At 32.2% G+C, this 13,749-nt stretch overlaps 2 protein-coding genes across 2 annotated transcripts; both read right to left on the reverse strand.

The window, feature by feature from the left end:
• Positions 1 to 2,791: 2,791 nt before the first annotated feature.
• Positions 2,792 to 3,604, reverse strand: LOC126776627 (uncharacterized). The gene has a single exon (XM_050499277.1). It carries the CDS (start codon positions 3,602 to 3,604, stop codon positions 2,792 to 2,794), a length of 813 nt encoding a protein of 270 aa, XP_050355234.1.
• A 3,148-nt stretch (positions 3,605 to 6,752) lies between these two features.
• On the reverse strand, positions 6,753 to 13,749 carry LOC126776391 (tol-Pal system protein TolA-like). Its single transcript, XM_050498884.1, has 4 exons — positions 13,716 to 13,749; positions 10,805 to 11,310; positions 8,146 to 8,349; positions 6,753 to 6,944 (listed from the first exon to the last, which is right to left on the reverse strand). The coding sequence occupies exons 1-4, from the start codon at positions 13,747 to 13,749 to the stop codon at positions 6,777 to 6,779; spliced, it is 912 nt and encodes a 303-aa protein (XP_050354841.1). The 3' UTR covers positions 6,753 to 6,776.

A 13,749-nucleotide genomic window follows, 5' to 3' on the forward strand; every position in this document is an offset into this window, starting at 1 on the left:
TTAATGATATTTGCGATACGGTACATTATAGTAGAGTATTTTTATTTGCGGACGATTTAAAATTAACAAAAGTAATAAACAACTTAGCTGACTCAGAGCTCTTACAGGTGGATATTAATGCTATATATAATTGGTGTAAAAATAATAAAATGGAATTAAACGTCAGTAAATGCAAGCATATAAAATTTACGCGAAATCTCAATATAATCAAAACAATATATAGCATTGATAACATCAAGTTGGAGGAAGTTTTTGAAATAAGTGATTTGGGTGTCATTTTTGATGACAAGCTTACTTTTGTCCCGCACTTCAATAAAATAATTACGAAAAGTTCCAAAACGTTAGGATTTTTAATTAGAAATGGTAAACACTTCACGAATAACACGAAAAAAATAATCTATAACGCTTACGTGCGTAGTGTACTGGAGTACGGTAGTGTTGTGTGGAATCCTTGTTACAATGTACATCGTCTGCGTATAGAGAGAATACAGAAGCGATTTGTATATCATCTATCCAGAAACAAAAAAACCTCATACAATAAATCTAATAAAAATTACAGCAATCTCTTGAAAGACTTTAATATGGATAGTCTCTCTGTACGCAGACAATTATTAGATCTCTCTTTCCTATTTAAGATAATTCGTAACGAGATCGACTGTACTTACTTACTTGAAAAGATATACTATCGTATTCCAAGGCGCAATGTTCGTAGTTTTCTGGGCACTTTTGATGTCAGAATATCAAAAACGAAATTAGGATGTAATGCACCAATGCCTAGATCATCACGGTTGTACAATGGTTTTTGTCAAGATCTAGATATTTTTAATGACTCTGCCATGATTTATCGTAAACGGGCGCTAGAATTGTTAAGAGATGCAAATAAATAATAAATAAATAAATAAATAATAAATAATGTTATCTTAATTTTATTTTGTATTAATTAGTATATTTTTAGTAATTTTTTGTAACGTAAACTTTGCATGAATTTAATGAATTATTTAATTTTAATTTGTACCTATATCAATTTCAAACTATTTGTGTTATTAATTTTAATTTTATTAAGTGCATGTTTATTTTTTTATGATCTTTAATTTGTACCAATTTGGACTTTTTTTTTTTAATCTTTCTACTCATGTTGCTATAATTATGTGTTAATGTATTTTTAAAACAAATATTGTAATTGTTGTGGCTACTTTAAAAAGCTTCACATGTTAGCTATTTTCACTAAATTGTTTTACATTTGTCATTAAAACATGTAGTAGCTACTAGTGGTCCTTAAAATAAATAAAATAAATAAAATAAAATAAAAAAAAATCCCTCAGAAGCAAAAATGTGTCATAATCCTTAAGTCTAGAGTAAGTTTTACATTTTCTATGATATTTTAATTTTTCATTAATTATTTTTATTAAAGGTTTAGTGTACCAAACAGGATATTTATGTGAGACCTTGACTATTCTGGATGGTATATGGTGATCGATAATACTATAAACGATATTATAAAAAGTAGCCGTAGCAGATTCAATATCAAGATTTGAAAAACGAAATTCCCAATCAATTTCATTAAGAGACTTGTTAATTGCCTCATCATTGGCTTTATGAAAAAGACGGATTGAATGGGGAGAGTGACGCATTAATTCGGCGTGTACTTGCAATGAAGATATTTCTAGAGCCGGGTGGTATTTGTCTTCATCGAGTAGGGGAAACGGACATTTAGAGACATTACAGTTTCGATTACAAAAAACTAAGTCTAATAAACGATCAGTACAGTTCCAAATAACATTATACTGCTTTAGATTGGAAAAAGACAGAAAATTGTGTAATATAGTTACTAATGAGTCTCCGAGAGAGTCGGACAACTCCATATAATCTTCGACCTGTATCCATTGCCCATTGCTTACATTAAAATCGCCCAGGATTAAATAAATATCGTTAGGTTTATCAAAAAGTAATTTAGAGATTAAATCAAAAAAGTAATTTTCGGACTCTACTTGCTGCGGGCAGTGAGGAAAGTAACAACAGTAAATGTTTAGCAAGCGTGATTGTTTAAGACGAATAGTGACAACTATGGCTTCAGCTGCAAATTGATCAAAAATTACCCTTTCAAAACTGTGTATTTCAAACTCACGACGTAATGCAACCAGCACTCCGCCGCCCATTTTATCACCACGACCCTGATAGTTGCGGTCGCATCGATATACAATATAACGATAGTCAAAAAGTTCAGAATTAAGCACCGAATCCAATAGCCAGGTTTCACTTAAACAGATAATGTCAAAATCGTTAAGAAGCAAACTTTTATACAATAAGTTAGTTTTGGTGCGCAACCCACGAACATTTTGATAATAAATTTTTAAATTATTATGATCCAACACGGTGACCGAGGATTATAAGCATAATTAATATTCACAAATTTAAAAATAATAAAAATGTTCATACACTTGTCAAGCAAATAAAGTTTGGTAATCATTAGTTTGTTATAAACAACATAGAAAAAAGAAACAGCTATTTATGTACGCAATAAGTAAAACAAAAGATGACAATTGAAACATAATAACGCCTATTTGATTTTTTTTAAATCATTGACATTCGCAATATGAATAACGGGGCTGGTGTCACCTTTTCTAACCATAATTGAGCAATTTTTGACCCAAACATATTTATATTTTTGCTCATTAGATAAAGTTTTAGCACGATGTAAGAGCATTTTATTAAATTTAGTTAAATGGTCATTAAAATAAATACGAGAGTCATTTTTTGCAAAGCCCAGATCACTACACATTAACTTCAACTTTTACAAGCAAGCCAAAAAATCGTCTTTTCTATAGCGCGCTTGCAAACGGATAACAATGGGTTTGGGTTTATTGACTTGGCTATTAGATGCGACACGCGTTACAAAATCAATATCCGAGGGCTTCAAGTCGAAACCAGCCTTAACAGCAATTTCCTCTGTGAGTCGGAGAAGGTTCTCGCCCTTCTTTTCTGGAATACCACAGATTTCGATGTTAGAGCGTCTCGCCCACTGATCCTTTGTATTTATATCCATTTCTATTTTTTCGGATACAGACTTTAAGTGTTCAACGCTGGTAACTAAAGCATCAAAAGCCTTAAACTTTGTCTCCATTTGAAATATTTTATCATTAATTTTATTGTATTCGTCGTTGATAAAACCCATAGCTATTTTGATATCCTGTATTTCTTGTCTAAGTGAGGTAATTTCATTAGAGATGCTGCTCAAATCCAGTTTCATTGCACTAAATTCCGATTTAATAATATTCTGTATATCCAGAGATAGAGACTGCCCGATCTGGTCTTGTTTCGGCCGAACACGCAGGGTTATATTGTCGTCGGCCGAATCCTCCTCACTATCGCTGACGTCGCGAGCATTGCCACGAACAGGTGTATTATCTTTATTACGATAGTTCGGAACGCGGCATTTTTGTGAGCAATCGGGGCAAATCCACGATGATTTAAGATCGGATGACAATTTTTTGTTCTCTTTTTGAGGAAAAATACAGCGATAGTGAAAAGAAATCTGACAGAGCTTACAGTTCAGTATGCTGGCTTGATCTGCTTTAGTAGATGTGCAACACCCAAATTTATTCATAGTTAATGCTTTCTTTATAGGCGAAAGATAAAAGTAATATGAAATAAAATCTTCTTTATAATATATCAAAAAAAAAAAAGGAAAAATATTTTTTTTTTTTCGGGAAGTGATCTCGTGCCCGTCTCGTCTCAAGTGTTCAAAGCACCCATGTGTAATGAGGAGGCAAGCGCGTATGTATCACATATGGTAAAAATGTCCTTCAGTAGAAAATGGAGTGTTTTAGAATATTGCAAAGCGGGTAAAGTGAAAACAGTAATATTACAAGCACCGACAACTTGGGTTTATAATTATTAAATGTTCACCAGAAATACTATGATTCACTTTTTACACTTTAAAAACGTTCAAACTCCTCACTGTAATAAGTACCAATTTAAGATGATACACGCACAGGCACTTAAGTATTTAATTGAAGATTACTGTCATTAACACTTTCTCTTTTTTTTTTTTTTATAGAATAGGAAGGCGGACGAGCATATGGGCCACCTGATGGTAAGTGGTCACCAACGCTCTTAGACATTAGCATTGTAAGAAATGTCAACCATCGCTTACATATCCAATGCGCCACCAACCTTGGGAACTAAGATTTTATGTCCCTTGTGCCTGTAATTACACTGGCTCACTCACCCTTCAAACCGGAACACAACAATATCAAGTATTGCTGTTTTGCGGTAGAATATCTGATGAGTGGGTGGTACCTACCCAGACGAGCTTGCACAAAGCCCTACCACCAGTTAAAGTTTGGGTCCACAAAGTTTTCAATTTACCTCGAAAAGAGAGTATCCACTTAAAGAGAGGACGAGATAACGTTTCTTGATAAACTTTGAACTATCACGAATTGAAATAGGGTAAACAATTATAGCAAACAAGCGAAAAAATAAATATAAACAAATTAAATTGACGGAGTTGATGTTAACGAGTGCAGTAGCGACCTCTGTATTATGATATGATTGATTGATGAATATAATTAAAATTAAATTAACTAAAAACATTTTTTCAACTTTTTATTTTTTATTTTCGGTTTCATCATACAAGGGCATCATATCTTACGCTATTTCTACATAGGAATGTAAGAACGAATAAAAATTAATCATCTATTTTTCATTATTTTAGTGACAATATCGTTGGTACATATATTGCGTCTTACATTTAAACAAAACTATTAACACCTAATAATAAACAATAAAATTATAAGCTAAGGAAGTTAGTTAAATTTTTGACTATCATTTTATGTCCTCGGACATGTTGTCTGTGCCTTCATTGTATTTTATCTATAAAATAATTTTATCTGTCTTCATATTTATGTATTGCCACACAGCATCACAATCTATGTATATCTATCAAATTTTAGGATCACAAATTTTAATTTTCATTTATTTTAGTACCTATTTTAAGGACCCGTATGATATTTGCAATTCTATTACACGTGAAATACATACGCTCTTGTGATTTAAATTAGCATATTAATCTTAAATAAACCATAATTATTTTATATTTTAACGATAGTGAAACCGGACAATCTCATTGTAACAAATATTTCATTATTTCTTCTTAAATATTATATCGTTCAAAATAGTCAAAAACTCTATCAACAATGGCATTGAACTAGCTAGGCGGCGGCTTTTTTACTCTTCACAATCTTCTTCTGCCTCCTCCTCTTCCTCCACTTCTCCGTCCGCTAGCTCTTCTTGTGCTTTTTCTGGAAAATGTAAGATTCGAATTTTGTTTTTCGAGATTATGACGTTTAATTTGTTTTAAAACTGTTTATTGTTATTTATTATTGAAATTAAGAAATGGTTGTTGACAAACACTTTTTATAGAGGGGTTAGTCTTTAAGGTGCTATAAAGCAATACTATATAATGATAACTTCGCTGAAACTATAAATTTAATAATTTACCTACCTTCATCGATTCAGTCGCCGATCTACCATTTGGCACCGAAATTTCCATGACCGGAATTTAAAACGTAACCACTATCGGCAAAAGTTGGAAAATTTTCATAAGATTCCGAATCAAGCAAAGGAATTGATTTTGTTTCAGTGGAAATATTTAAAGGTTCATTCTGGCTCGTGGTTGAAAGCGATTTATACTGGACCGGAGAGGTGTTATCCGGTTGGAACCGGTTTTCAGGATAGTATGACAGATTAAAAGCTAGTTGCTTTTGTACTGGAGCGTTGTTATGTGATATAATTTTTGCATTTCCTTGGTTCTGGTTTGTGTGCAATGGTTTGTTGGCTGGAATCTGGATTGGACCGGACTCTGAAAGAAGGGAAAGCGCTCGGTTAACGAATCTGCTTGATTCGTCCGAGGAGGGGGATGTGGGTTACTGGTTAGGTTGCCCAGATGAGGTCATTAGTTAGGAAAGTTAGGTATGTCTTTGAATTATTATTACTGCCAACATAAGTGATTTATTGACTGTTAGCTAAACATAATCAGCATTTCTGTAGCAGCTACTTATATGATATTACTATTAATAAAGGCAAGGGTTAGTCGTAGTCGATAAGTGTAAGTGAGATGTCAGTCAGGAGTCAAGTCGCTTGTCAAGTAGAGTCATTTAAATATTGAAATACTATTTAAGAAAACAGATTATTTATTAAATAAATTGTTGATCCATTTTCACCTTTTTTCTTCGACATCGCACTTAACTTTAGAGTTAGTATTGTTACAAATGAGCACTTTCCATTTTTGTATAATACATAAATATAATTATGAATACAAAAATGAAAGTATGACATCATAAATATTGCTTACATTCGATGTAAAAAAATATATAAAAATTGTATCACATATTAACCTAGCTTTATATTTCTAATGAAGGGAAATATTTACATTAACATTTTGTGAATATTGGAATAAGAAATCGATTTCTATTTTAGGTAAAACAAACGATCAATAGTAAGAATTTAAATAAAATAAATCAATAATAGTGATACGGAAACGTGTAGAGCAGCAATTTATATAAATTATCCGAACAAACTTTCTCATATTCCAATAAATACAAAAATTACTGATTATTCCAACAAACCTCTTAGTCGATTTCAAATTGTGAACATTTAATACTGAATTTAAATGATTTTAATCTATTGTACTGGTTGGACTGGGGACCTATGAAAATCACATTGTCCTAGAACCGAACCGAGGATTTGGAACATCAGCACCTAGACCCTTATTGTTACTAGTTTTGGAAGTCCGACTGGTAATATTCCTGGCTCTGTTCCGGGGCCGCTTTGTACTCCTCGTAGCTCGTACCTTCGTGGGAGTTATCCCGATGCTGGCCGAGTCCGGCGGCTGCAGCCTTCGCTGCTGCCTCCGCTGCGTTAGCCTGCGCCTGCTGGGCCGCCGCCTGAGATAAAAAAGAAAACATTTTTGAGTCAGAGATGGTCTATCATGGACACTGTTGTTTTTGACGCTTCATTAAACTAGTATGGCATCAGCAAACTAAATTCATTAATGTATTGGCGTAATTTGTTATCTATCAAATGTAATCTAATTTTAAGCAACAACCATTGCAAGAAAACGTATGAGTTGTAAAGAAAAGAAAGAATTAATAAATAACAGTTTTATTTAAAATAAATAAAACAAATAGTTATCATCAGTCGAAAGAGATTAATTTAGCTTTGGCGATTTAGAAGAACACCGATATTGTTAAGTCTTCCAAAATATACATCTTCGCGTTGCTAGTTTCCTGTTATGAAACGATAAGAATATAATTGATGATGAATAATTGTTATATAAGGTTGTCGCATATGTTAATGAATTAAACCTGATTTATAGTAGTTCAACGTTTTTAAATATTTAAAGAAATCTTCAAATTCAATTAGGATATACTTGACACTACTGCTACTGTTTCCAAAATGTTTTAAGAACGTCCTGACGTTTTAATGTAGGTATTTTTTTTAGGTTTTATCTAATAAAGGGAACAATGCCTATTCTTCATAGTGTCTTGGACCGAGCATGTATAGCAAAGATAAAGTAATGTTTTAGATTTTCAAAATCTTAATGGTTTTTGCATTACACAGATTATAAAAAGGCCGTATATTGTTGTCTAGAAATTTTTAAATCTACTATTCTGTAAATTTGTTATCGACATATTTGTTACATTGCATTATTTAATGTACTTTTTAATAGTAAGTGTTATTTCGTATTGTCAATGTAGCACCTTTGACGTAGGTGACCTAATAATATAATAATATCCTGGGACATTATTCACACACGGCCATCTCATCCCAAACTAAGCTGAGCTTGTACTATGGAAACCAGACAACTGATATACTACATATACCACTTTTCTTTTGTAAATACATATTTATATAGATAATTACACCCAGACTCTGGACAAACAAACATGTTCATGCGTTCATGTCCACAACCTTCGGCGTGAAATGCAAGTATCTACCAACCGACCCTTAATTAATTAAATATTAATTTTATTAATATAACATATTGTAGTCATCTTACTCTAATAGAACTGTTGTTTTCTTACACTAATCTGGTTCTGGTACCTAATTCCTGATATATGTAGTTTATTTAAGCTTAAAACTCACCTGAGCCTTTCTCGCTGCCGACTGCGTGGCCTCGAAGTCAATCCTGACGCCCTTGAGCTGTTCCTGCAGGGTTTGCAACCTCTGTCGCGCCGCGCCCACCATAGCGGTCTGAGCTCCCAACTCACCAGCCGCTTGTGAAGCCGCCTCGTTCGCATTCTCCGACGTCGCTTGTGCGGCATTTAGAGCAGCTTGGATCACGTTCACCTAAATTATAAATTTTATGTTTAGTTTTAATTTGGTGACTTCAATTTAAAGTATTTTGAAAGGAAATTTAAATTTTTATTACTTTATGTTATTGAGGTGACGTTATTTTATATATATTTTAAATAAATTAAAAATATTATGTATCGTTATGTTATATTGTATTTCAACCACTAATATATAATATTATAAAATAAAGTTCCGAACGTATTTTATAGTTTTTTTTACCAATAGATGGAGGAAGAATTATGTAGGATTATTAGGAATATATAAGGAAGATTTACGTGTATGCTTCATAAGGGATTTATGTCAATTGGCTGAACTTTAACAATGATTGTTGAAAATGTCGAAGAAAATCATGCCGACTTGGAGCTTTAGTGGCACCGCGTAAATCGAGACTTTTTTTTCGAATTGATGTTGGGAGCCCAATTAGGGGCTCAAAATACGCGTGTCCTAAAGGGCGCCTCCTATAAGGCCGAACCTCGGCTTAGAACACCTTCGACATCTGGAAGGAGGCCAGTGGGAAACCGATAGAGTTGTACATATTACGCTAAAAACGTTGTCTAGCCAAGAGAAGCTTATACAAAATAAAAGACATAGAATCAACATTATCTTAAATTAGGTTTAACCAAATGTAAAACGAAGCAGAAATATTCTTATCAAACACAACCTTATGCACTTTTCGTAAGATTGTGTTCGATAAGTGAAGTACAACAGAAAAACGTGTTCAAATAAAAAATAAATAGCCGATTTAAGAATACAATTAAAAAACTGTCTAGATACATTTCTGTGTCATGGTTGATTATTGGAGCGTGTCAATTTCTTGACGAGATTACGTCACGAGCAAAGAAATCCATTATAGCTTTTAACTGTATGTGAGATAGACGTGAGCTATTGAAATAGAAATTTAGATATGACGATTATATATAAAAAAAAAATATGTAATTGTACTCAATCCGAAATGTATTTTTTAACAAAACCTTAAACTGTCATACGGGTTTCCTTATGATAGTTCCAGTTTTTTTGTTATTTTCATCTCGAACTACTAAAGGACTTAAGACTTAAAATATAATATAACATATTGTTTATATGGAAATATTATATATATAATAATTGTAATTGACGCTTGTTAATCCATCGAAGTTTACTGCAAATTCAAATTGTTAATTATATACAAGTCAGATCAAATTGTTGAATACTTCTTCTACGAAACGAAATGCCGTTCTTTCAATATCATTAGTATGCACGTAAATCAATTTGTTGTTTATTTTATTTCACCATACTTTAACAACGGGCTTGTAATCAATAATTTCGCAAATAATTCAATACTTTTTGCATCTTTGTAGCAACAACGAAACGCAATCATCTATAAGAAATGAGTTGTTGCTACAATTAAATTATTTCTCTAAAGTCATTATATTTTTTTATTTTTAAATAAGTTGTTTACGATGCGGTTTAGAAATATAAACAATTCGTTTCGTTATTTTTGAAGAACACGAATGGAATTAGATTTTTTATCTGTATCTTAAAATTGATGTAAGATTTATAAAAAAATAGGTTTATATCTTATTATTTTATTTACTACATTTGGTATAAGCATTTTTAGTAAAAATGTAGACAGGACGTTTCATTGTTTTTATTAATTTATAGCATTTGTTCAAGCACGCTTTAAAGTAATTTAATGGTAAACTGTGCTTGTAAATATTATAAATTTCAAATCTGACATATTTTTTAGATCATTACCGTTAATTTTATTAAGTGTTATAAATGAACACTTGGAGAAGGGCTTTGTGCGAGTCCGTCTGGTTAGGTATCACCCACTCATCATATATTCTACCGATAGGACGGCAATCCGACACGACCGGAAATAATTCAGACGCAGAACCAACAGCTTTACGTGCATTCCGAGGCGCGAAAGAAAAAAATATTATAAAAGTCTGTCGTGTTGTAATAATTTATATATTGTAAAATGATTTTACAATAGATCACTTATAAGTTATATCAAGCAAAAGTTTTGTTCACCTACCTAATTACATTTTCTTAGTAATGTTTACGTCACTAAACCTTTTGTTATGCTGTTTTATTTTTAAAATAAATTGTATAACGAAACTGGAACGACACTAAATTTAAAGTTACTTATCGATAACTTAATGTTTATTTTTTTTTTCATTTTATTTCGATAAATTTACGCAACTTTGTCCGTGTTTAATGTAACGGCTTTAGTTTTAATATCCGCTTCTAATTGCGCTTTATTAAATACTGTAAGGTTAAAACGCTCTTCATATCCATATTAAAAGCTGAAACGTCTTGGCTTCTATAAACATAGTTATTATAATTAAATAAATAAATAAATAATAAATTCCAAAAAGAAGCAAATTTGTTCCTATAACCCTTATATAGTAAATGGAACTTTATTTTTCTTTTCAATTCCCCATACAATGGCTTTGTTACCACATACCTGGTGCATAGCTTGTTGTGCAGCTTGTGCCGCCGATTGGGCCGCTCTCTTAGCCTGTTGCAGCTGCATTTCCTCGCCCTGTAGCGACACCTTCGCATCACGCACTTGCTGCTCCAATCCAGAGAGGATAACTTGCTTTCCCGCCAGCGCAGCCTGAGCTGTCGCACTAGACTGCGCCGCGGATTGCGCCAACGTATTCTTAGCCACGTACGCCGCTTGATATGCCGCTGCTTGTTGATTGCCAAGCGCCGTCTTCGCTTGATTAGCCGAGCCAACAGCTATCGTCCGTAAACCACTGCCCTGACTGAAACCTTTCTTCGCATTGTTACCACCACCAGTGGCAGCGGCCTGGACGTCCTGGATGTAAGCGTCATAGTGGCTTGCAGCCTCTGCTGGGTCTCTCGCCTGATTCGAGTTTGAATTGTCATATTCGTAGTCATATTCAACTCTTTGTGGTGATGAGTTTTTTTGGTTGACCGGCGCTGAGGTTGCGAGGGAGACCGACCCTGTAAAAATATATTTTCAATTTCCATCTATCTTCAAATCAATCTAGGCATACATTTAAATTAAGCAATAATATATATTACAGAGAAAGTTTAGAACTTAAGATTATACATAAAATTATTTTAATTGTACGTCGATACGATCATTAATAATAAATCAAATAAAAACTAAATTTCGACTAAAATCTGAAATCAAAATGATACATTACAGAATAAGAAGCGTTAAAAAGTAAACATAAGAATTAAGCTTACATAAATACATTCACACGCATGATTATTCGAATCGTTCGACCGTTACAACGATTTGTATCACGATAGACAATTCGGAAGGAATGCATATATTTCCTGGCTAAATCTTAGATAACATCTACAATTTGTTTTGCTCCATTTGTTTAACATGTAACTAAGATCGCGTGTTATTATTACGTGTGATTATTGTTACATTTTGATTCAGAGATTGAAGTGTCCGAAAGTGTTTACTAAGTATTTGATTACTATTTTATTGGAATTAAAATGAAATTGTTAATATAATATGTTGAATGTTTTTTATTGATAACTTTCGTCATAGGTTTTGAGGTTCTTAAGGTCTGAGGCTCTCTTGAAATAATATTAACCTATATAGGCTACGTATTTAATATATTTAGTAATTCAATATAATGTTTTCACTTTGGAAAATAATGTAGAATTTACTAACAGGCTCTGAAAATATCAATTAAATAACTTTCTTGTGCATAATTGGTGACAACGCTGGATGGCATTTAAGTGTTACATGTTAAGTTTTTCAATATCAAATGATAATTTTTTTCATAATTTCTCAATGCTGGTCGCCAATAATAATCGCGCAAAGAGCAATACATAAACTGAGTGCATCGTGATTTTAATTTTCAGGCGGTTTTTAGTCAATGGCCCTTCGCTACGCTGCGCGTTTGAGTTGTACCTTAAACTAATCTTAGGCAAGATAATATCCCATGAGATAAAAATTATTTTCATAACCATTTAAATACTGCAGCTCAAAATTAGAATAAGATGTGAACATTTAAATAGAGGACCTTTTTTGTTTTGGTTTCAAAAGATCACCAGTTTTTAGAAAATATATTAGTTTTAAGCACTCATTCTTAAGACCTTTGTCCGGACGCTAGAAAAAATTGTTATATACGTGACCCTTAAGTTAAAACTAACATTTAACCTGAAGCTGTGGTTTTTATGCATCTATAACTTGAGCTCGGGTTTCTAAGGGAAAGTGAAATAATATCAGAATCAAAATATCTCATGTTATTCTCGTATACCGGCATGTATTTTCTAATTTTATGTATACTGTACTGTACCGTACTGTATAGTATGAGTTAAGTTTTATTTAATTACATTATCGTTTTAGTTATATTAATTAAGAAATTTATAGTTTTTATATATTATACGATAAATTGGATGCAACTATGGATTATATGTGATTTTTTTTTTCGTTTTAAGTTCTTATTGAGCGAAAACGCAAATACTCAGTAGATTTACGTATTAATTGTGGTCTTTATTAATAGAAATTAAAAAATAATATATAATTATATACATACTTCTATGGTCGAGAAATATTTTATTATCGAATTTTACTATTTTGTGTCTTATTTTAAGACAAGCAGAGCCGGATTAAGCCATGTTGACTCCACATGGCCAGTTTGTTTAAGGCCAAACTCATATTTTTTATGTTTGTTTTTATCGCTGTATGTTTCTATAACTGTTTTGGTGTACAATAATGCATATTCTATTCTATTATAGATAGATAGAAATCTATCTAGCACCAAATTTTAAAATGATTGCCTTAATGAAGAACAATGTAAAATACTTCTCCATTAAAAAAAAGGAAAAGACACCAAAAAAGAAAAATACGTCAAAGTATGACGTATTTTTCTCGGACCATTAAGCGGCGACAAGTCTGTAAGCAGCTACACATATTGCCTGCAAGCCCTTGGCAGCTACCTACATATCCTTAGTCCAGTAACAGCTACAAGTTGACTACTAGTATATTATAACAATAGCTTTCCGCCCTCGGTTCAAATTCGGACTCGTACGAAACAATTAACACGATTATAAGAGTTATTGAATTAATTTATTCCGTTCGTCTTTCAGCATAACGTAAATTTTAATACCATATTTAATATAAAGGATTTTTATTTGCGTTTTTTATTGTTTGTTAGTCATATTTTTTTACATTAGTCAAGAGAAATAAAAGTTGATTTGGTCTGTTTAAAAGCCTAATAAATCATGTATATGATGTTTTTTTTATGATTATGATTAAATGTGTCTCGTTATTAAAACAAAAAAATGGGATTAGGGATTCATATCAATCATATTCAATGATCAATTAACATATATAATTGTATAAGCTTAATTTAAAAAAAATATATTATAATACTTACCAATGCATAACAACACAGCGCTGAAAACCCTCAT

Source organism: Nymphalis io, chromosome 20 (genome assembly GCF_905147045.1).
Source record: "Nymphalis io chromosome 20, ilAglIoxx1.1, whole genome shotgun sequence".
NCBI lineage: Eukaryota > Metazoa > Arthropoda > Insecta > Lepidoptera > Nymphalidae > Nymphalis > Nymphalis io.